Source organism: Ptychodera flava, chromosome 13 (genome assembly GCF_041260155.1).
Source record: "Ptychodera flava strain L36383 chromosome 13, AS_Pfla_20210202, whole genome shotgun sequence".
Classification (NCBI taxonomy): Eukaryota; Metazoa; Hemichordata; class Enteropneusta; family Ptychoderidae; genus Ptychodera; species Ptychodera flava.
The window spans coordinates 9513845-9536741 of record NC_091940.1 but is presented as its reverse complement, the minus strand read 5'-3'; the positions used below and the strand labels follow the sequence as shown (position 1 = coordinate 9536741).

Sequence of the window (22897 nt, the reverse complement as noted above, 5' to 3'; positions counted from 1 at the left end):
TTACATTTGAACAATAATAAGTGCAAGATTTATGAAAGGGACATTTTGAAAGCGATACAGCAATTAAACCATTTGAAATGGTGAGCTTTAAAGAGTTTTTCTATTCCTGGCGAGAACTTGTACATGCTGTTCCATGACGGGAGCAAATGAATGGAACAGCCCCTGTGGTGACAGGTGTTCCCCCTGCCGCCACCAACTGTTATAAAGCGCAGGGGAAGACTCTATATTAAGAATAAGAGCAGTGTTTAGAGCAGTGTATCGTTAGGTTACTGTGCTCCAAGATGTACCGCCATCTCATAGTGTCCTATGTTGTCCTCATCTATGTCAAATACCACAGTTGCGAGAACTCCAAACGTCCACATATATTATTTATACTGGCAGACGATCTGGGTAAGTTCAGTTACATATTTCACCATAAACAGAAATATGCGTGATATACGAACACTTAATCTGTTTATATACTACATTAAGAGGCTATTGTTTACGTTCCATGATCACTTATGTGATATATTTAGTGAATGTGTTGTGGTCGCCGATGAAATTGAGGCATCCGAGCTAAAACTCCGATTCATTGTGATTGTGATTGTAATTTTGCAGAAAACAGTGAGAAATGAGAAAGTGACGAAAATTACTCTTTATACTCAACAAATTCATTAATGTTACATTTAACTGTTTCATGTCATGTTTGGTTTCCAATACATATAGCACCATTTCAAACATTTGAAATACAGAAGTTTGCAGCAACGACCCTATGCATTAAAGTGACAAAGTAGAGGTCTTGAGGAGTGAAAGGTATAGATCTGAATAGATTCAGTACGGTTCATTTCCATTGCCTAAAGATATGACCATCGACTTGTCAATCATTAATATTTAACGATTCAAACGACAAAATTTTGCCATCAATTGTAAAAAACACGCAAATAAAAAGTTAAGTGAGGTTTTGTCGATTTCAGTTCTTGTACTATTTATTTCTGATACATGCACGAATAGTTAAAAATTGTCAAATTGTGCCACTATAGTTCGACATCTACCGAAAAAAAACTAGGTAAACTGGTTTTCAAAATATCGTTGACGATATCCCTTTTTCTATGATTGTCTACACTTTTATTGATATTTTGAAAATTGAAAATGGAAAATCGGCAAGACCTAAATTTGTTACTGGTTGATTTTTGTACGTGAGAGAAAGTCAACTAATTGATTGACCCAAGAAACTGAAACAAGGTACTTTCCTGTATTTCCCCGTAAGACTGCATTTCCTATCTACTTTCTTAAACACGTTGAAATACGTAGCATTTTGCTTGTCAATTTTGTTTAAACCATCCATTCACCTTATCCACTCAGAAAATTACGTTCCACGCATATGTAAAGCGTGTTGACAAGACTCAGCAACTGTTGTTGGGACAAGCAGTCAATTGTTTGAAAGAGGTTCATATATATCGAGTTTCACTGCAATCACTCAGATACAATTCTTGACTAATCCCCGTCACTTAGTTGCCAAAAAGTGACTCTGTCGTGACATTGCTTCCGTTAACCTTTAAGCGCCCTTCTTGAAACGCCCTTCTCGACCATTTCAAAACCATTCGACAACTTCATAGACGGCGTTATTTAACTATTTGAAAAATAAAACCAAAAAACCCAGAAAAACAAAAAAAATCTGTGGCCAATCCTTAATCTACAATGAACTTTAAATCACATGATGTGAGCGGTATTCTCTACATAATTTACATAATTAAGGAAAATGCAATGAGTTGTTAAAGGGACAAAGTCGGCCATTTTTATGAAGTTTGTTGCATGCAAGATACTACTGATATTGTTTGACATGTTCAAAGATACTGAATAAATGGATGACCATGCATGTATTCGACCCAGTTTTAGACACGATACATGAAACCATCGAGAAAATGAATTAATGGTCATGACCATTAATTCATTTCCGTGATGGTTTCGTCTAATTTATCTAAAACCAGAATCGAATATATGCATGGTCACCCATTTATTCAGTATCTTTGAACATGTCAAACAATATCAGTAGTATCTCGCATCAAACACAATTCATGAAAAATGGCCGACTTTGTCCCTTTGAGGGTATTACAACCTTTAATGAACCAGACTCTTTCGTAAACAGTCAATATTAGACCCTTTACATGAGAAATGATCAGTTTAAATCTCTCCTGGTGTAGTTCTCGAAAATGAACGCTTTTAAAGAATCCATATTGTTTTCTTGTCCGAGTGACAGACTGTCACCGTTACCACATCCTCAACGCAAAATAAATTCCATTTGCATATTAAGAATGGATATCCGGCTACGGAAAAATGAAGGTCAAACTGTCAATGTCAGATGATCTTTCCATATCATGGGTTCGATCCCAAGTAGATGTAACACAATATTCTTGAGGACGCCTGTAGATTATTTGACACTAATAGCAACATCTGCATATGTTACTTACTGTTAAGCGCCAAGGAGACTTTCGGTTTCGATTATTATTCGACGATCATAAAATGTGAGCAGTTTTGTCAATACCCTCTGCTAAATTTCTTCATGTTTTAAATCGTAATAACAGCGCAGTGATGTTTTCAATCTTTAAAACACCTTTTAATTTTTTTTCCAGTTTTATATTTCACCTTGTTTCTAGTTTTTGCGCCAAGAAAATTGTCATATGTCAATCATTCAGTTTTTATTAAAAGGAAATATAATTAGATGAAGAGTTAATCAATGTAGGCACAGCAGGCCAACTAAAACAAGCTCCTGACGACAAGTAAACTTATTTTACGTTTGATTAAAACGACAGTAATATAAAATAAACATTCTGCCAAAATCCGTGTCATAAAGGTTCCAAGGGAAGAGTCAGTTCTCCTGTGATCTGACAACAGGCTGTGTAGGCTGTTAAAATGTTGCAATCAAAAGTCATGGGTAGCATCCTTATTCTGACTCTGCAAAGCTTTGCCGGGAGACTACAGATGGTGTTTGTTCCACGACATCATGGCAAAACAGCTGGTATCATTAACTTGACACTCGTCACTGAACATTTATACCAAACATGTGTGTTTGATTAATGTCGTCTCCCTTGCTTTATGATCGCCATGCTCATCATTGTTTGCCATTGTTTATGCCGTGCGTCATCTTTATCACATAAGAAAATTTAACCATTGTTTCTGTAACAGGTCCATAGTACATGAAATATCCCAGAGACATGTAACCATTTTCCGTTTCGATGAAAGAAGTTCTCAGATATAAATGAATCATTGAACAACATGCATTAATATCTGACCTTACAGGGCAACGTATAAAAGTCAACACATGTTCGACATCATATCTTATTATAGAAACGTTTGATCTCTCACTTGTTTGGGATCATTTTGAAGCTTATAGACTAAATATATATTTCATCGGCTTAAGTTTGTAAAAATCAGGAAAATCAGATATTGTAATTTCCCCCGTAGAGATAAAACAGGGATGGCGTTCATGTTGGATTTCAAATATCGGTAACTATATTGAGTTGATTAATCTGTTTCTCTTACGCGGTAACCCCCCAACTATTTACTACTGATTTTGAAAGAGAATGCTTGAAAGTTTACCCGAGAAAAGTTTGAGAAAAAGTTAAAGTTTTCATTTCAAGGCACGAACTACCTTAAAGCTCAAAGTACTTGTACATAGATATTAAAACGATTTGCCTGTTTGAGGAGAATTTATTGATCGATCCAATTTACACAGTTATCTGAGAAGCAAACAAAAGCTGAGATCATAGAAGAATTTGTTGTCACAATGTTTACGGTTTCCAACAAATTATTAACGATAACCGAGCAAACATATAGTCTGGTGCGAGATTCATAGAGTATTAAACTTCATCTGACGTCATTCTGTGAAGTGGTTGGAACTCATTGCCAAACTTGTGGAATTTTTGCATCCGTGCCATCGAAGAAATACCCTTTGGCTGTTTTTAATACCGAAAAAGGAATAACTTTGATTCCCATCGTTAAAATTTGATGTATGCTGCCACTTATACTTCATGACAGGGGTTTCAAGCTTTCCTAATCTTAGTTTTCCATGAAAGAGAAGATATTTAATGTGTTTGAACAATAAGTGAAGCGATAGATGAATCTTGGAGAAAAGGACTGATAGTGTCATATTGATGATCACAAAAGCACATTTCCTTCGGATGGAGTTTACACTTACGATTAAAATTAATGCAATGGTGATTTACTAATGTGGCGGTGGTGATGATAACAGACCAAGATAATGTTGCTATGAGCTGGTAAAGTTATGCTTCCGTGTGAATGTAATAATTTCAGTCCTTACTGTTTCTTGTGGAGATAAAACACCCTTTCCTTCGTACAGATACCTCTTCAATCATGAAAGGGCTTCTTCACTCGTGATACTAATCTACATATAAATGTGATCAATAATTATATATCTCACTATTATTTTGTCATTACCAATGGTATCATAGTTATGAAATATGTTTTCAGGATGGAATGATATTGGATACAACAATCGAGTAGTCAAATCGCCAACAATTGATGATCTTGCCAATAGAGGGGTCATCTTCACACAGTCCTATGCGCTCCCAGCGTGTTCTCCGTACGTATTGCATTCGTCATTATTTCCTCCGGGATGAAATCGAAATTTATGATCCCTGGCAGAAATTAGCCACATTTGCAAGTCTTGTTTTTCTGAGAACATGTTGACATTATAGTGGTGGTGGTTATAAGAGTGTTGAAGGTGGCACTGATTATGCAAATTATTTATATAATAAGTAGCCATGATGACGTTGGCATTATTTCTGTTGGACATTTTTGGTTTATTTGTGCCGCTGTTTGTTTGATATTTGTTTGTTTGTTTGTTTGTTTGTTTGTTTGTTTGTTTGTTTTGTTTTCTTCCTTTTTGATGATAGATTACACGCAATTAAGTTTCCCAACTCTGATTTTGTAACTCATAAAATAAAACCAGCGTTACTAATCCCACCTCCTTTTCACACGTTCAGTTCCAGGGCATCGCTAATGACCGGTTTCTATGCCTACCGTTTTGGGTTTCAGGTATTTCGTTCACCTTATTCTTTCTTGGTTTCCACACAAATCTGCGTTCTTAGTCATGGATGATCAATGAGCAATTATATTTAAACAAACAAATGAAGTCAGTGAAAGTACAGTACATACATATACTCACATCTTCTCATTTTATATATGAGTACATTGACAGATAGATAAGAAGACATGAACCTTAACATGTCAAGATATAGATATATATTTACAATTTTACTCTTCTGTATATGACGTTTGGACGCAGGAATACTTCTACACAATATAAGGCTCATGTTTGTCTTGAGATCTACGTTTTTCCAGTAAGAAACTGACACGCCAGCTATTTTGGTGATTTCGTTTTACAGCATGGCGTCGCGTTGCAGAACAGGGCAACAGGTTTGCCTTTGCACTTCACCCTGCTTCCAGAGAAATTGAAAGAACAAGGCTACGAAACGTACATCGTCGGAAAGTAAGTTGTCTCTTCTCTGGCAGAGTCATCGCTCAAATATACCTTGACCGATTTGATTCAAATGCTGAGTAAAAATAATGTCTTTGACAAATACTTATATCACTGTCTTTTTAGGATAAGATCCAATAAAGTCACCTTGCTTATATTTTATTTGAAATTTTATCAGTGTTCTGAGCAATTACTCTGATAAGGCGACATTTGTTTCACTCGAACTTTGTACTTTTCATGATGACGTCAATATGCATATAAATACTGTTTAGTCTCATATATGCTCTTCTAAATGCTCGCTATCGCATTTGATTAAATTTTCTTTCCCTGTTATATCACTATGAAAACGGTCCTTATCATATACCCGTGCCCACATCGCTTCATCCCGGGGACGTTTACCGTGAAACATCAGCCGTGGTATTCTACGGTAACGTTGAGGTATGCACGATGAACGTCATCGGTTTTGGAGTGCACTTGTTGTCAAACAGCGTTTGCTACTTGAGAGTAAACAAACAAAGTAGCCACCGCTCTCAACCTACGATGCGATGTTGTGAGATAAAAATGTTAAAGGTTTTGAGTAACGATGATATTTCGGGTGCCTAAATTACGATTACAACAAGGTAGAAATCGCCTCGGGGACAGACATCAAAATTTTACAATTATTCTCTTCTGATCTACCACTGGGGGGGGGGGGTTCATTTTAAAGTCTTGGAGTAAGACATCTTCACAGTCTTAGTTTTTCGAAAATCGAAAATTTAATTTTTCTCCTTTGAGTTATAACACTGGAGTAGCGGCCATTTGAATTCAAAACTTTGGTAAATCTTGGTGATATGTTTCTCAGTACCAAAAATTGCATGGTGACCCCCGATTTTTATTCGTGAATTTGAAAGAGAATGATCGAAAACTTCCATGAGGAAAGCTGAGCAAAAGTTTAAGTTTTTCAATTTCGAGGCGTATACTATCTTAAGTTGAATGGGGAAATGTTATCCTATGGTCATTCAATTGCGGATTGCATGTCTAGTCCTTTGGTCAGGTTGTAGCAAACATTCTACCGCTCGCACTGCATGGTCTATCTCAGTCCGAGCAGGTAGTAAACCAGTGCCTAACAGTTACGTCGCGCGCGAGGATACCTGTTGACATATCAACTCCCAATGTAAACAAACAAATTGACCGCCTCTCATCGCTCCATGCGACTATAGGGCGCAATCGAATTTGGGAGAGTTTGAATCAGAGGGTAGTTGGGATTGGTGAAGATTGAAATAAAAACTATAGTGTCATAAAATGTTCTTCCCTTTTTTGAGTCCAGTTATTGGTTCTGATGGTGTTCATTGAGATATGGAAGAAGATGTCGCGCGTGGTATTGACTTCTGTGGAAATACGTCATATAGTTTATAGTGAAACCTTCGTACTTCAATAATTATGCGCGCGGCGGCGGAATAAAAGTAAATCCCCTAAATTTTAGGCTTTTCCTATCATTTGTAAAATTCTTGGCCATGGTACATGATAAATCGGTTAATAGCCAATATCGCCTCTTCCTACAACGTTCGTGTCATTTGTGCTGCGTCAGACACGAGACGAAGTAAGACATAAGAACAGACAGTATTGAGGATGAATGGGCAGTGTGTTCTACTCTTCATTCTATAAAAAACACACTAACATGGAGCATGTAATTTTTTTCGTGCTTCATAGTTTGACGCTTTTTTTTGCAATAGGTAAGGCATGCCAACCTTATTCATTTTGCACCCTTTTTCATTTACCGACTAAGTGAATACTGTGCAGACACAGCAAGCCTGGTAAGAATACCTTCAGTCATTTTCTCCTACTTTTTTTTTTCATTTTAACAACCCCTAGATGGCATCTTGGTTCCTGCAAGAAGGCTTACACGCCAAACAGACGAGGTTTTGATCATTTCTATGGTTACTACAGTGCCCAAGAAGGTTATTTCAGCCACACATTTGGTGAGCATTGTTTCAGAGACTGTCTATTAAAGAGATTTTCGTCATCACGGGCAGGTCAGCCTGAGGCATTTGGAGTATTATATTTTACAAACCTGCCTTTTGCTAATTAAGCCTTGGGAAGTAAGGGTAAGAAATTAAGATTCTAATTTTACGATGAATCTAAATTTTCAGTGTGTTGTTAGCAGCTCTGAGAAAATTTTTAGAACAATAACAATACGAACACTGATATTACACATATCTTTAAAGTTACACTATCAGGTAAAGTGGGCTCGACTAGAAAAAATTCTCGCTGTCATCGTTAATATAAGGGAGTTTGAATAACGAAATTCCGAAAGGTTTCATACACACAACGCGTCTGAGAAATCAGTGAATATCGATTCATCAAATCAGTCTCAATATTTAATACATATTTACAAGATGACATGATGTCACACGGTGACAAAAGTTCCATCGATGTTATATATTAAAACTTTCAAGTTTGGAGCAGAGGAGTGTCATGCATTACAAGTTGGGAAAGCTGGAAGATTTTAAGTTCAGCGGATTTGGAGGTTCACATGTTGTGTATGTGACGGAGCACGCCGATTTCCTTTAACCCACCCCTGATAATTAACTGACAGTTCATTGTTCCTCTTCACAATGACAACTTTTACGACAAAGCGCCGTCACGGTTGTATTGTTATCATTGTCACCGCCGACGAATACTAAACAAACATGTCATCGTCATTATAGTCGTCGCCACCATCTCGTCATCGTCATACTATTCAGAGCTGTAATCATTTTTTCTGATACACTACCTTATATCGAGGGCGGCTTCATATTCTATGAAAGAATAGGGTTAGTCACCCGTTTCATCTTGTGAGGATTGTATGATTACTGCTGATTCCTGTGCCCACTTTCGTTATTACCACCAACACTACCACCACCACCACCACCACCACCACCACCACCACCACCACCACCACCACCACCACCACCACCACCATCACCATCATCATCATCATCATCATCATCATCATCATCATCATTATCATCATCATCGCCACCACCATAATCACCACAAGCATGTCTGTCAGAGTTCAAAAGGAGAACCCCTGATTTAATACTTAATAGTTTGTTATTTTTATCAAAATTTGAGACAGAGGATACTTAGACTTACGAGAAGATTTCACACCTGATTGGGATCAAGATGGTGTATATTCAACGGTATGTAATCAAAAGTGTTTATGCTATGTCATGGGCGAACAAAGGATTGTTCATTGAATCATTGTCGCTCTTTTGCACTTTTAACACTTTTGGAAAAAATTTAGGAGAATAGGATGTTTCAGTTGTTCAAATTTATCAAAATTGTTAGGTGCACTGTAACTTAAAGTTACAATCTTACAAATTACCCATTAAAACAAGTATATTGCAAAAGAAAACGATAAGTAGATGAATAGATGAGCTTAAATTTGCTGATTAAACTAACTTTACTACTTTCCTCCCTATTAATACTATTCTCCCAAATTAATTCCAATCGTTTTTTCGATTATGTTAAAACATTTTGAAGTGGCTTAGATTTAGTTTGCAACGTTTCTGCAAAATGTATGTTTGTCTATGGACAGTGGCCGTGTTCTCTTTGATCCGTTCAGCTTCAATATTTCAACATCCGTACAAAATTTACTATGAAACTGTAATCTCGAAGCAAATGTGACGTTGTAGTTCCTCCCTATCTATTTTCTACACTTTCAGCTTATATCTATTTAGACATTGAAGTTACTGTATTTATAGATTACGAGGTACAGCTGTTTTTAATCCCTTAATCGCCGTTTAATACTCTCTGTCAGCTGTGGGGGAAGAACAGACCTCGAATTCCTTAATCGCCATTTAATACTCTCTGTCAGTTGTAAGGGCAGCACAGTATCTGTGTTTGTATGACAATTTACGCTTTACACGACGTCAGATGTTTATCAAGTATGATGTTTGCGCTCTTATTTTGCTGGATTCTACATGTTTTCAGTACTATTATGTGTGGTCATGTTTTGCAATCGATCCAGCATCCAGGATGCTAATGAAAAAAATTTCATTCGACCATAAGCCCCATCACTGGTAAATGATCATTCACCGTCAGCTTTGCGCTCATTTTGGTCGCTTGAACCACATTCAATATTTCGCCTACAGATTGTACATTTTCACCGGAGGCTAAGCTTCTTATTAGTGAAATATAGTGACTGAACTGAACCGAATATTCTATTTTAAACGGCCAGTCCATTATTTAAAGCCCCAGTATTTGTAACTTTTAACAATTTTTTTCATATTTTTGATTAAAATGACATCCTCAGTATGTGAAAGTAGACCATAATTAATACTGAATCGCATGGTTTGCATGCCCAGCCCGCCTCACGATTAACAGTAAAAGGAGTGAAAAATGACTTCTTGTCCGGACCAGAAGTCAGCTCTGTTGACACACGAAACGAAACGTAATCACACCACCGCGCATGCTCAACCACATCTACGCAAGTTTTACTGTGGCGTCCGTAGAAACCATACGCTCTTCGAAAAGGTCTGGTCCATCGAAACTGGGACTCAGCTAAAAACGCGCGAAAGTTGGGTGAATACCGGAAAGATATAAATATGTAAGTGTTTACAGATTGTTCCGACTATAATGAGCCGTGCAAACAAACGTCTTGAACAGCTAAACTAACGACGGAGGCAGTCGATTGTAAGCTTCATGCAAGGCACTGCACGTTGTGACCGATGGTACGGAGATCAAGTTTGCTGAATGAATTGAGAGAGAAAAACATATATGAATAAAAATTCAGCACTTCACCATTGTAATCATTGAACTAGTCGTTTCTTCCATTATGGAGTATGAAAATTTCGTTGAAAATAAATGGCGGGACTGATTCTGCTCCGTCTACTCAAACGAAGTTTTGTGTACGGCCAGGCCGGCTACGCTGCAGGCAACACAGCCTATCAACTTCGCATATCGTTGCCGTACGGCGTAATTGAAAACGCTCAGAAAGGAAAAATATATCTTGAATGCAGTACAAAAGTCTTACTTATTAAATTTAAAAGTATTTCAAAATAATATCGAACGTAACGGGTATATAATCCTCACAAGGACTACATTAGTACAACAAGTATCGGCTAGCTGCGATGCGAGGGAAGTTCAAACCCCGTTCAAACACAAGAGAGATCCCGGCCTCACTGCAAAGTCGTCCCCTGCGCACCCGGATCGACAGCAAACTAACCTCTTGGTTTGATTCTGTTGTTTATATTTTTGTATAAAATTCATGATACATATCTGACTTTCACAACTGTACAATTTGCTCAGGCTGTAGTCTACAGACGTTCGGAGGGAGCTAAGGCAGGCCCCAAATTTGCATGGACAATGCCCGGGACAATTATAGACGCAGCTCGATGAGAAAGTCATTCACATAAACCTAAATGAAGTGATCAATACAAAACTTTTAAACATCACTGGTTCTGAAAATTTATGATCAACGGTTCTGACCTACGGAATTTATACTGCGACGTTGTTTTTTGTGTGTTTGGCCAGCTACTAGACCTGTAAGGCTGTACTACATGGAGGTAGTAGACTGCACAAGTGCAGCGGGGCCGGGCCGAGATTGGTGTGGGGCCTGCAGCAAGGTAAAATTGACAGCGTCCATTGCAGAATGCCCGCGTCGTTTGGGAGGAAATTTACCGCTGTATTCAGAATGCCTTTTTACCAGTATAAAAGATCAGTAACTGATGCATCAAGAGCCAAGAGTCTGTAAATTTCTTAGCAGTAGCTCCATTGTTTTTTTCTAAATTTTCGCTGAGATACAGCAGTGCGTATACTGGTCCCGATCGTTCTGAGCGTTCACAGCTGTTTAGGGAGCCGTCATTATTTACGATCTGGGGGTCGTAGGAATTACATTAGAAACTCCGAAATTTTGAGTCGCACCCCAGCCAACCATGATGACTTTGAGTAACCCCCCCTCTAACAGAAAGTTTGGCTTACCTGAGCCCATGTAATAATATGTAGATATAAAAGCTCACCTAATAAGCAGTCTCCGACCATATAGTATTGTTAAATTTGGATGGGTAGCATGTCATTATGGTATGGTTAAATGTCCAAATGGTTGTTGAACTCAAGTCAAATAAAATATACATTTCTATGATAATATAAAGGATGAATTCACAACAGTTCAGTTTTGTCCTAGATCCAGTGCACTTATAGTGATATCTGTCGAGAACATTTCTCCATGACCCAGCCTCTCCTTCCAACCCTGGTAACGACTGCAGAAAACCACTGTGTGAAATCATCATCACCACTGTTGATCCTCATCTTTAATGTCGCTGGTGCCATTGCGTACATGAACAACGATATCATTCTCATCGTCACTATCTTCTCTTTCATAATAAGTATTGCTAGTAGTAGCACCTACTTGTAGTTTTTTGCCTTGCTTCATCTAGTTGATATTTATTTGTACTGTTAGAGTATTTATTTTCTTTTTATTTAATATGTATCAGAGTAAAATATATATAATCAACTAATCATTATGTCATTGAGGACAGAGTAAGACAAAGAAAAAACATTTTGAGCACCCCCTTATAACTTTCAATTTTTGAATGACCCCCAGGTCGTAAATACTGACGGTTCCCTTACTTGCTGCCAAAGGCCATCGCGTTCACTGCATTCGACAGCCTACCATACATTGCCAAACTATGTTGCTTCGATTTCGCAATCACCTTGCCGCTAAAGCGACAATCAGCTAAAATTTATTACTTCAAGTTACTCAATTTTGATAGCTATTTGCCTACAGAAGTGAGCCAAGTGTATATAGTGTCGTCTTGATTTTACATCGGTACCCGGAGTTCTAAGTGACCAACTGCAGGGTGCGCATCGCGCGCATCGGTGCACTGCCGACTGCAGTTTGAATAATCCGTATATAACGCACACGGTACCAGAATAGAATGTTAGCCTCCTCTGCCAAAGTTCTGTATCCTCTGAAACACAGTAGCAGTACGAATTTGAACGGAGAAGAACAAAATAAACCATTCGCAGGTCATTCAGCCGGCGACCATGGGCGATTACCCGGGCAGTGGCGTGGCATGGCAAGGCCCCATGGCCCAGGAATGTTGCAGGCTCGATGATGTCATCAGTATCGGCGTTCTCGATCACGTGCACAGCCTACAAATTGTCAACAAACCCGCGCGGCAATCCAACTCGATCGGGCAATATCTAGCGTTTGTATGTCACTACAGGAGCACAAATTTGGCTTATTTCTTTACTGAACAACATTTTACGATGGATGTAAGAGAATAATATGCAATTTCGAACATAAAAAAGGTTAAAAGTTACAAATACTGGGGCTTTATGTTGTTACTAGACCTGTTAACTCACAGGTTGCACTGTTTATAAAGAGTCAACGGAAATATTACCGTCAACTCGGTTGTGTGTCATAAAAAGAAGGTCAAATTGAAAACATTAAGGTAAAACATGCTCTGGGGACACAAATTCGGACTCTTAAACTTGTCAATTATTTTCTGATACACCACGTGTGGGGATTCATTTTAAAGCTCTTGGTGAAAGAAACTTTTCACCGTCTTAGTTTTTTGAAATTCGAAAATTTTACTTTTCTCCATAGAGTTAACACAGGGATGGCGGCCATTTTGGATTTCAAATATCAAATTTTGGGTACTAGAGAAACAAATAACCCAAGATTGACCGATATTTAAAATTCAAAATGACCGCCATGCCTGTGTTAACTCTATGGAGAAAAATAAAATTTTCGAATTTCGAAAACAAGCCGGTGGAAAGTTTTCTAAACCAAGAGCTTTAACATGAACCCCTACAAGTTGTGCGTGTAAATCAGAAAAGAATTGTAAAAGTTTGAGAGTCCGAATATCTCTCCCCGAGGCGCGTTTCACCGTAAAACAGCACCAAAATGATCGAATAAAAATCAAACGACATGAATACCCCATCTGTGTGTCACATTGTATACGTTGTAGTCCAGTGCAGTTCAGTGATTTCAAATTCCCCAGACACTGTAGCAGTGATCCCAAATTTTCTGACTGCATCAAGTAGGCTTAATAAACAGTAAAGCGGCCACGGGTTTATGATCCTTTATTGACATTTATAAAATCAGCGCCATGTAATCTCTCACGCCCCGACTAACTTAACATTTTACGTCGCTTTCCCTGCAGTACTTATTTAGCGACAAAGTCGTCAACTATGTGAAGAATCACAACAAGAAGAATCCCATGTTCATGTATTTTTCATTACAAAGTGTGCACGAACCGAATGAGGTAGGTTGTCAAATTCTGCACAAGTTGTAATTCCGAGAAAGTGAATTTTCCCGCCAAAATAGACCATGGCCTGCATCCTAAAATCCATGACAATTTTCAGATATAACCCAACTAACCACTGATCTCAATACACTCACATAATGACAAAATAAAACCTGCTAAAATGAAAGTAGGGAAAAGCAAATAGCAAAGTGTCGTGTTTTTGAATCTACAAATCAGTTCAAATGTTCTTTGCACATTTTACATAGGTCTGACTTGGGTTCTTCATTTGAAGTATACTTTGATCGGGAAAAATGAAAGAATAATAACGGGTTTGGGAAAAAGTATCGGTAGCAAAGTTTCGACATGTATTTCAAACATGTTCGGGTGTAGTCGAAAAGGTACTTCGCTATGGAGCGAGATCTGCACTTCTCATTGATCTGTTTAAGAGATTTTTGTTGATGCTGGTTCCAACAAGTTTAACCATCAACACTGGCATTTTAGAGAGTTTAAGCGTGCGTTTGTTTACATTTTTAACTCCTGCATGTAGGCACCGCAGAAATATCTAGATATGTTTTCGCACATCAACCATACAGGGCGAAGAACGAAGTTAGGTAGGCTTACGAAGGTACTTACTATAGCATGTGATAATAAGACATGTACTGGGTTTTGTACTCGTGTGTTTGTAAGTCCGCCTGTCATAGATATTCAGCTACCGCTCTTTTGTATCTCAAACTACGAACTTTTCTACTATTCTTTCTGTCTGTTGATCTCGATCTACCAATCTAGATGCCGATCTATTTATATTTATTTATTCATTGACCAATCCATCAATATGTATGTATGTATGTATGTATGTATGTATGTATGTATGTATGTATGTATGTATGTATGTATGTATGTATGTATGTATGTATGTATGTATGTATGTATGTATGTATGTATGTATGTATGTATACAAATTACATCTTCCGCCCATTAAACCTTTTTCTACCTTTTTAAAACCTTTTACTACCTTTGAGAATAACACCGGATGCCATTTAGTTTTCGAGCTCTTTTAAGTTATCTGCAGTGATATTATTGATATCGTTTCAGCCATGGTTACAGCCATGGACGACGCAGTCGCTGCGGTGGTTAACGCTTTCAAGGAATATGGATTCTGGGAGGACACTTTACTCATATTCATGTCAGATGTATGTATCATAGTTGTTTTAGAATTACTGACTAAAAGGTGTATGGGGAGATAGATAGATCGATAGGTAGACAGACAGACAGACAGACAGGGAAATAGTGTCACAAGGTCAACAAAACGAAACAAAAGCAAGAAGAACGATAACAGAGACTTGACGAAAACTCCACTACAGAAACAGATTCATGGATATTCCACTTACCTAATATATATACCCAATAATGTCGAAATGGCAAATAAAAATGTAGACAATCATACACGTGTGTTATGAACGGACAGAAAAAACAGGCACTGCGAGAAATAAAGGGAAAGAAGTGTAGTATGAATATAGATCAACATTGTCAGGGAAATTTTGGATGTCTATCGCTTCGACATTGAAGATTCCATCGTCCGTAACTGATTCCTTCGAAATTCGCCTCCGATTTTATTTCAGAACGGCGGCCCCACGGGCTTTGACGCCAGTAACTGGCCTCTACGCGGTTCTAAAAAGACACTGTGGGAAGGTGGCACCAGAGTTGTTACATTTGTTCATGGCAACTTGTTGGAGAAAACAGGTTACAACAATGACCAGTAGGTTTTTTATGGGCTTCTCGCGCTGTGTGAATTCTTTCTGGCAAGCGTTGGAAGTTGGTCTTCACGTTACATGAGTTTCCTAAGCAGATTTAGCAGCGTACACAAGCAAATGACGTGCCAGGGTTAAAAGTTGTTCAATTATGTAAATATCAATTTATAATCATAGTAATGTTAATGTATGAGTATAAGACAGTACGGTATAAGACAGTGTATTATATTCAGTGTCCGGCCCTTGGTTTTTCTGTAGGTGAGACCACGGCAGTAGCAATACTATTCTGTGTTTATCTCTGTACAGAAGATGAACACAGTAATCATTACAATGAATGAAAGTAACTGTTTCACAAATGCCCATCACTATATAACAAATGCGCATCACTGTATAACAAGTACCCATCACCATACAACAAATGTGCATCACTATATAAAAATGCACATTAAATAATTATTTTACTTCACTTAAGACAGCTACGGCTTTCCATAGTTTCACATGAGAAATCATTACCATACTCTCTATCAAGCGATGCAGTTTCTCATTTGAGTTGTTTAAATACACTGGTTTAACTTCACGTCATAAACATACACCACGTGTTGTTCCAACTCAGTATCTTCATTTTCATTTTACGGCGGGAAGTACATGCAAGCATGTACAGCGGGTAATACGACACATCATTAACATTCTAATTTTGATAAGTCCTTAAAGCTAGATTCCAGTGTAAAGTAATCAGAGCTAATGGTCAAACAGAAAGGGGGACTCCAAAACAAAATATGAAGTAATGGTTGATCGCACGATGGCCAAGTATTCATTTTGAATGAACCAATTGAAGATCTCAGCTACCTTGAGACCATGAAACAGATCATGGCAGTATATAATTATACTTCCCCATCTTAAGACCGTTCAACTCGAGGTCCATGGAGCAATAGTTAAAATTGCATAGAGCAAAGGAGACTCATTGCTTTCTGGATTATTTTGTTTACTTCACTGACTGTGCACACTTTCACATCAAAATTTGATTTGTATTTAAACTTCGAAGTAGCCAAAGGTTTCACGACTGTTATCAGTCCGAGCAAATAATAATATTTCTAATGTTAACGGCAAAGTTTCAATTTCTTTCCCTTGTTATGATTTCCCCATTTGATTGATGTGGACGGAAGATGTCTGTTATCGAGGGGGGGGGTGCGTAAAAGAACATGATAAAATAGCAAAAAAAAACTGAAAAAACCTTGGCAAGTATAGTATAGTGTATCACGAAATGTTAGACACAGATATCATCAGAATGCGTAGTATAATAAAAGATAAACCGATCGATTACCCAGCGAAAATGGGCTTTATCCGTGTATCGATTGAAATTTGTATATTTGCGTTCGCGAGCAATTAAGAGCGTTAAAACCTTCAACGATGTAGAATTTCAAAATCTACTGAATCTATCTGCTGTTAATAGTCTATGGGAATAGAGAGAGGGCTTCAAATCACGATTTCGTCCTTTGATTTTCGGACTGTGAAACTTTCGTTTAGGGATGAGGGTGCTGGTTTAAGGTCAATAGAAATGAATTTCATTTATCGTAAGCATGTTCAAATTAACAATGGTCCCAGACGGTGTACTTTGTTGTCATGAGAAAATTGATTTCATCTACTTTGTAGATTAATTCACATCGTAGACTGGTATCCAACTTTAGTCAGCTTGGTCGGCGGTGAAACAGGTAAGCATTGATAATCATGGCTGCTTTGATGTACTTTTAAAAGTGGTATTCTCTGTGACCGAAGGCCTAATGCTACGTGCTAGCTTATATTGGTTAATCATGAAAAGACCTCTGCAAGACTCTAACACCTTCATTTCTTGGACGAGGCAAAATGGTGCGTGTTGGGAAAATCGCACAAATGTCGAGTATATCGAAGATTACACAATTTACTACTAGCTATTGTCAGAAATTGGCAATTTTTTATGCGACGCAAAATTTAACCCGATCTTTGATAGCCATCATGTGTAACAAAGAAATACTGATGAGTCATCTATCTATATTGTTGAGAATTTTACGAAAGTCGTTAAATTTTTATTGAAGTTTAGGCAGAAACTTGATAATTCGTACTTAGAACCAGGCTTATATTATGGAAAGTAATTTACATTTGTCGACGAACTAACAGATGATTATGCTCCGCAAACGCGACTATAACTTCCCACCGACCGGCGTAGCTATCAAAGTCACTGACTCCGGTCACTGCCATGTGACACCATGTATACATATACGGATGTCCTTTGGTCACAGCTTGTGTGATTTTACGAGAGAGATTACCACTATCTCGTACAGCTTGATTCCTGAAATAAATATCATGTTGTGCACATATATGGTGAAGGACAACTCCTAGTTAAATATAGTAAAGTGCATATTATATCGTGAAAGGACAGCTAGTTAATGCAGTCAGTAGTCAACCGTATAATTTACTCAACAGCAGTGGTAAACCTTATATTGGCTTTCGACATTTCGCCCACAACAGAATTTTCTTCGACACTGCATGACAAGAATGATAAATATTAATTATGTTCAGTTTCGTCCTTTGTTTGATGATCTCACAACAAAGCTTCATTTAATAAATCTTACTTGTACAAATCAACGCGATTGAAGTGAATAACAAATGAGTTGTTCAGTTTTCCTATTTTGTTGGTAAATTTCTTTTAAAAATTCATACCTATGGCGGGACATTTTATAATCTCTTTTATCCTACTTTCATTCTCAGTCTGTTTTTACTTTTCAGATCCAGATATGGACGGTCTTGATATGTGGAATACGATATCAAAGGGTGACCCTTCACCTCGCACGGAATTTGTTTACAATTTCGACGATATGAACTTAATTCCGCATCGGGCAATCAGGTAAATTGTTCATAGTCAGCCACATGTGGCAAACCTTTCGGCAATACATTACAGCTCAGCGTAACCCTGCCACAAAATTGAATCAGGACGGTAATATCCCAATTGATACTTCCATCTGGACTTTCCAACACCATCAATTGGGCTAAGCGGGAGTTTGGGTGGTTTAGGTGATTCAGACCATCTTCTAACGCCATCTGCTGGCCCGTTGTACGGTATGAAAACAATGACGCCATGCCATTGACTAATAACAACCCGGACATTCCCACCAACAATTAAGCTTGGCTAACAACGGGATAAGGTCAGATTCAGCGTTCCGCGGATTACGGTAGAAGAGTATCTAAGAACCCAACGTCACGTGATCAATTTCAGTTCAGATTAGTCACCACTACTTCACGTCCATCTCAATGTAACTTTTAATTAATTCAGGACACAAGTTTAGAGCTTTCCGCTAAAAATACTTCCCTCCCTTAACGTCCATGCCTAAAATCTAACAACAAAACATCGTCCACACTTGAGAGAACAGTGTAGGGACAGTTCAACATTTCAAAACATTTGCATTGGAATAATGATTGCAATTATTGCCATTCACTCATGATTACTTAATTTTCTGCATTACTCTGTAGGGTAGGCGATTACAAACTTATACATGGACAAGCTGGTAGTCCAAGTAAGAATATACTATTACTTTTCCTGTTTTATTTGAGTTCATTCATATCTCATAGGTTCATGCTTGTTTTCTTACGTATTACTGGATTTAAAACTAATAAAATTGCGATAAGTATTGGGTCCTCCAAATACATGAAACAAATACATGAATTCTCTGCAGGCAATGAGCCCATAACCCAATTTCGAACGGAAATGTGCATGAGAAAATAAAACCATGATTACAAGATATAATCACAGTATTCAACAATAACTTAGCTGTCATAAAATAGACTTTTCAACAGGTTACAGGCTCAATGATTTGCAGAGATTTCATCGTTTGGAATATTTGAATTTAGACTACTGTCCCGAAACCTTAAATTACTAATAATTTTCTGACACACTATCTCAATATTTCTGATTGTGCGAGGGACAAAATGTCAAAAACCGAATGAATCTTGTTTTTTTTCCCTTTCAAATTAAAGGTGGCTGGATAGCTCCTCCTGAAAATGGATGTACTCACAATAACACAACTACGCTTCTTACGGGACACTATACAATGCTCTTCAATCTACGTGGTGGGTACTTCAATATTATACTTTAACTGTCGTTCAGTTTTATTGGAAAGTTCTCTCACGTCTCACGTTGTGCCCTGTTCACAAATAATAAAGAGTCTGTATATAGACATTATTTGTTTCAGTTGTTCTTCATATTAGAGGTCAGTAGTATCGTTGGAAAATTGAAACAGTGGTAAAGACCTCTAGAGCAGAATCGAGATAGAGAGCGGTTTCATAACTTCAAGTATGGCGGAACATTTTTACTAACTGGGTAATGTGTACAACCTGTCGGCATCACACAGTGCACAGTGTACATGTAATTTGTTTTCGTTCACGGTTGATGTTGAGAAGGTCGTCATAAGATACAAAGAAACATATCACTGCATATTTATCCCTGTAACATGTTGTGTCTATGGTATGCAATGCCAGTTTAATAGGATGATATTACAATCTGAATAGTTCCAATACACTCCCTTCAGGCACTAGAGGGCGACACACCACATCAAGTGATCGATGAACACGACACAGACGCATCCACACACGTTCTGCACAAAAATGATAAACACAGTAACGTTTTATCATACTCTCTCTCTCTCTCTCTCTCTCTCTCTCTCTCTCTCTCTCTCTCTCGCACGTATTTTGTTTTATTTTTGTCTTTCTGCAGACGACCCGACCGAGCGCATTGATCTCAGCGCAGAAATGCCCGACAAGTTGAAGGAAATGCTGGCCCGACTAAAACAACTGGAGGAGGGAGCTGTTCCCGCCATTGACCTCCCAATGACGCGAGAAGCTTCACCTAAACATTTTAGAAATGTGTGCTCTCCTGGATGGTGTTAACTGTGAGGTCAGCCTCGGTTTAGACTAATATGACTGAAGCTGAAACCGCAAGACACGTGGCTTCACGGCACTGTACAAAAGTATGGCCCGGTTCTTAATACGGGTACAGGCATGTAACACAACCAGGTGAAATCGTTCCTCACAGTCGGAGTTCACCCCGGTCAGGATGGATCAAATGACTTCCTACCGTGATAGCCTCAGGTTCTTTATTGTTCTTCGCATGTCAGTATTTTTATAAAAAGAACTCCGACTGCAAAGGTAACGATACCCATATTGTATTTACACTCATGAAATTTCTCGTCTCAGGTAACTTTGCAAATATACATTTACAGAGGTTTTTGCACTAAAAAATGTCAGGTAGTTAGAAATTAAGGCGTTTTAAGTAACAGTGAAGCCACGGTTTGATTCAACAAGTTAGCTGAACTGAAAAAGCGTCAACTGCATTTAAAAAAATTAAAAACGACAAGTAGGAATGTCCTTTGTTCAACACACATTTTCCTTTCCTGTCATCGTTTCATATTGTCACGTAGCGTGGTCGAGTGGGAGTGAGTCGTAATCGTCCCGCTACGTATGTGATTCGTACTGTGATGGTCGTTGCTATCCCGGTTACTCGCATAAGGTGCCAGGTAATGAGGTGCATGCAGGCTGGTGGTACGCCGTGATTACTTTGATCACGATACTTCTACATGATTACGATATCTAGAAATGTTAACTGTTTACAGAGACGTGATCCACCAGCAGTCAACCAGACTGGGTTTCTCACTGAACTTGCAGTGTTCCCTCTGAGGTTTCAAGAGGGTGCGCAACTTGAGATACGTCGGATTATTGTCTCACAGCTGGGTCCGTTCATGTATATGCTAATTTACTGAGGTACGTCACAACGTACAATGAACGTTGGTGGCAACTGCGCCACCAACGGGCGCTAAACCCGAAACGCGGAAGTAAAATCTACGCCGAGATCGCACATTTCACCCCGAGTTATCGTTTCCAAAACTACCGATCGAAATGACTGAGACTAAAGTTGCGCAAAACATGAAATTTCACTGCGAGAGCAGTCGGAGACACTGCGCAATTGGCGCGCAAATAAGCCTTAGTCAATACATCAAAACCTCAGAGTGTCTACATTTCAACGGTGCATCACGCGTAGGAAGGGTTACTCTCACTCTGAGTCATTGTCAGTCCTTAAGCTAAACTCAAAGAATAAAATACTTATTAGGGGCCTAATCGTCGGGCGATATTACAATACATTCGATTAGGTTATCATTGGATATATTTTACTGATGCATGATATCCAGAATTCGTCATATGTCTGATTTATGTTCAAACATTATTCAAGCAGAAATTACTAATGTATAAAAAACAGGGAAATAACACTTTCAAAACTTTTGAACATATTCGACCTACAGTTTTCTGTAAGAGAAAGACCTTGGTTTCTAATAATGCCATGACTGTCGCACGGCGAAACCCAAAAGCATGGGACCGTCGTTGCTTCTTGCCTAAACATTAGGCATTTAACTAACGCTGAGGGTTCTATTCGTTTCACAATAAATGAAACAATTATCTGTAGTGTCTCTTCTCATATCATCATAGGCGCTGCGATTGTTTCTATTTTAAGTTGGTATGTTTTTGTTAATAATTTATGTAAGAAACTCTGTCTGAATTGGCACCCTTCGCAAACTACGTCCATTTACCACTACGAGTCCCCTTTTGGTTGTGTGCAATGCGCTATTTATCACGGTATAGTACACGGTAAGCTTTGTTTGCATAGCTGTGCACTCCTTTACAGAAAAACGAGAAAAATTTCGGCCAAGATGTTTTTTCTTTTCTAAACGGAGAAATAAGATTTGAAGTTGGTTTGCCTGTTTACCATGTTCTCGAACATGTCAAACGCTATCACAAGGTATCCAAGCGACGACATTGGAGGTCTTCGATTGAGAGATTCGCACACTCTGAACAAACCACTACATTGGAACTTATCAATGCCACTGACGTCGGAATGCTTCCCGATTGGCTATGAAAGATTTTATGTCACTGTATGGTAAATAGAACGTCATTCTAATTGGATGATAAAGATTGTTACCATGGCAATGCAGTACAGTTGTTCTATTTGCTATGACCAAAAGAACATTCAGTGGAAAATGCAAATAAAACGATAGCATAACTTGCCGTCAGAACATTTTTTCCTTCACAGTGAAGTGTTGTCATCATACCAACCTTAAGGAAGGTTAGCTGGAACATAACAGATCAGAAATAGTTTGTTTGGAGAAAGTTGTAGCATTAATGGGTAAAGTTTGGACAGAAACATTACTGTTGCTCAAAAACTTCTAATTTAGGCCGAACTTCTCTAATCCGACACATTCCGTACCATTAAATTAGGTCACAATCTAACTTTTCTTGCTTCTAACTGTCACAGTTTCAATCTGCTCTAAAACGTGTTTTCCCCGAATATCCTCTTTGAATTTTTCTTTCGTATTTAAACAGTCTGTTGTAATTCATTAATTAACATCATGCTGTGTCGTAAATACGACGTAAAAACGATCGTA

The 22897-nt window shown here is 38.2% G+C and overlaps 1 protein-coding gene across 1 annotated transcript; it reads left to right on the top strand.

Annotated features, from left to right (window-relative positions):
* The first annotated feature begins 249 nt into the window (after nt 1-249).
* LOC139148661 (arylsulfatase J-like) lies at nt 250-20911 on the top strand. The gene is made up of 15 exons (XM_070720154.1): nt 250-390; nt 4468-4579; nt 4983-5034; nt 5385-5488; nt 7328-7434; nt 8570-8637; nt 13609-13710; nt 14240-14303; nt 14785-14882; nt 15312-15448; nt 17091-17149; nt 18201-18318; nt 18942-18985; nt 19446-19538; nt 20182-20911. Exons 1-15 carry the CDS (start codon nt 282-284, stop codon nt 20352-20354), a joined length of 1440 nt encoding a protein of 479 aa, XP_070576255.1. The 5' UTR covers nt 250-281; the 3' UTR covers nt 20355-20911.
* The last annotated feature ends 1986 nt before the right edge of the window (nt 20912-22897 follow it).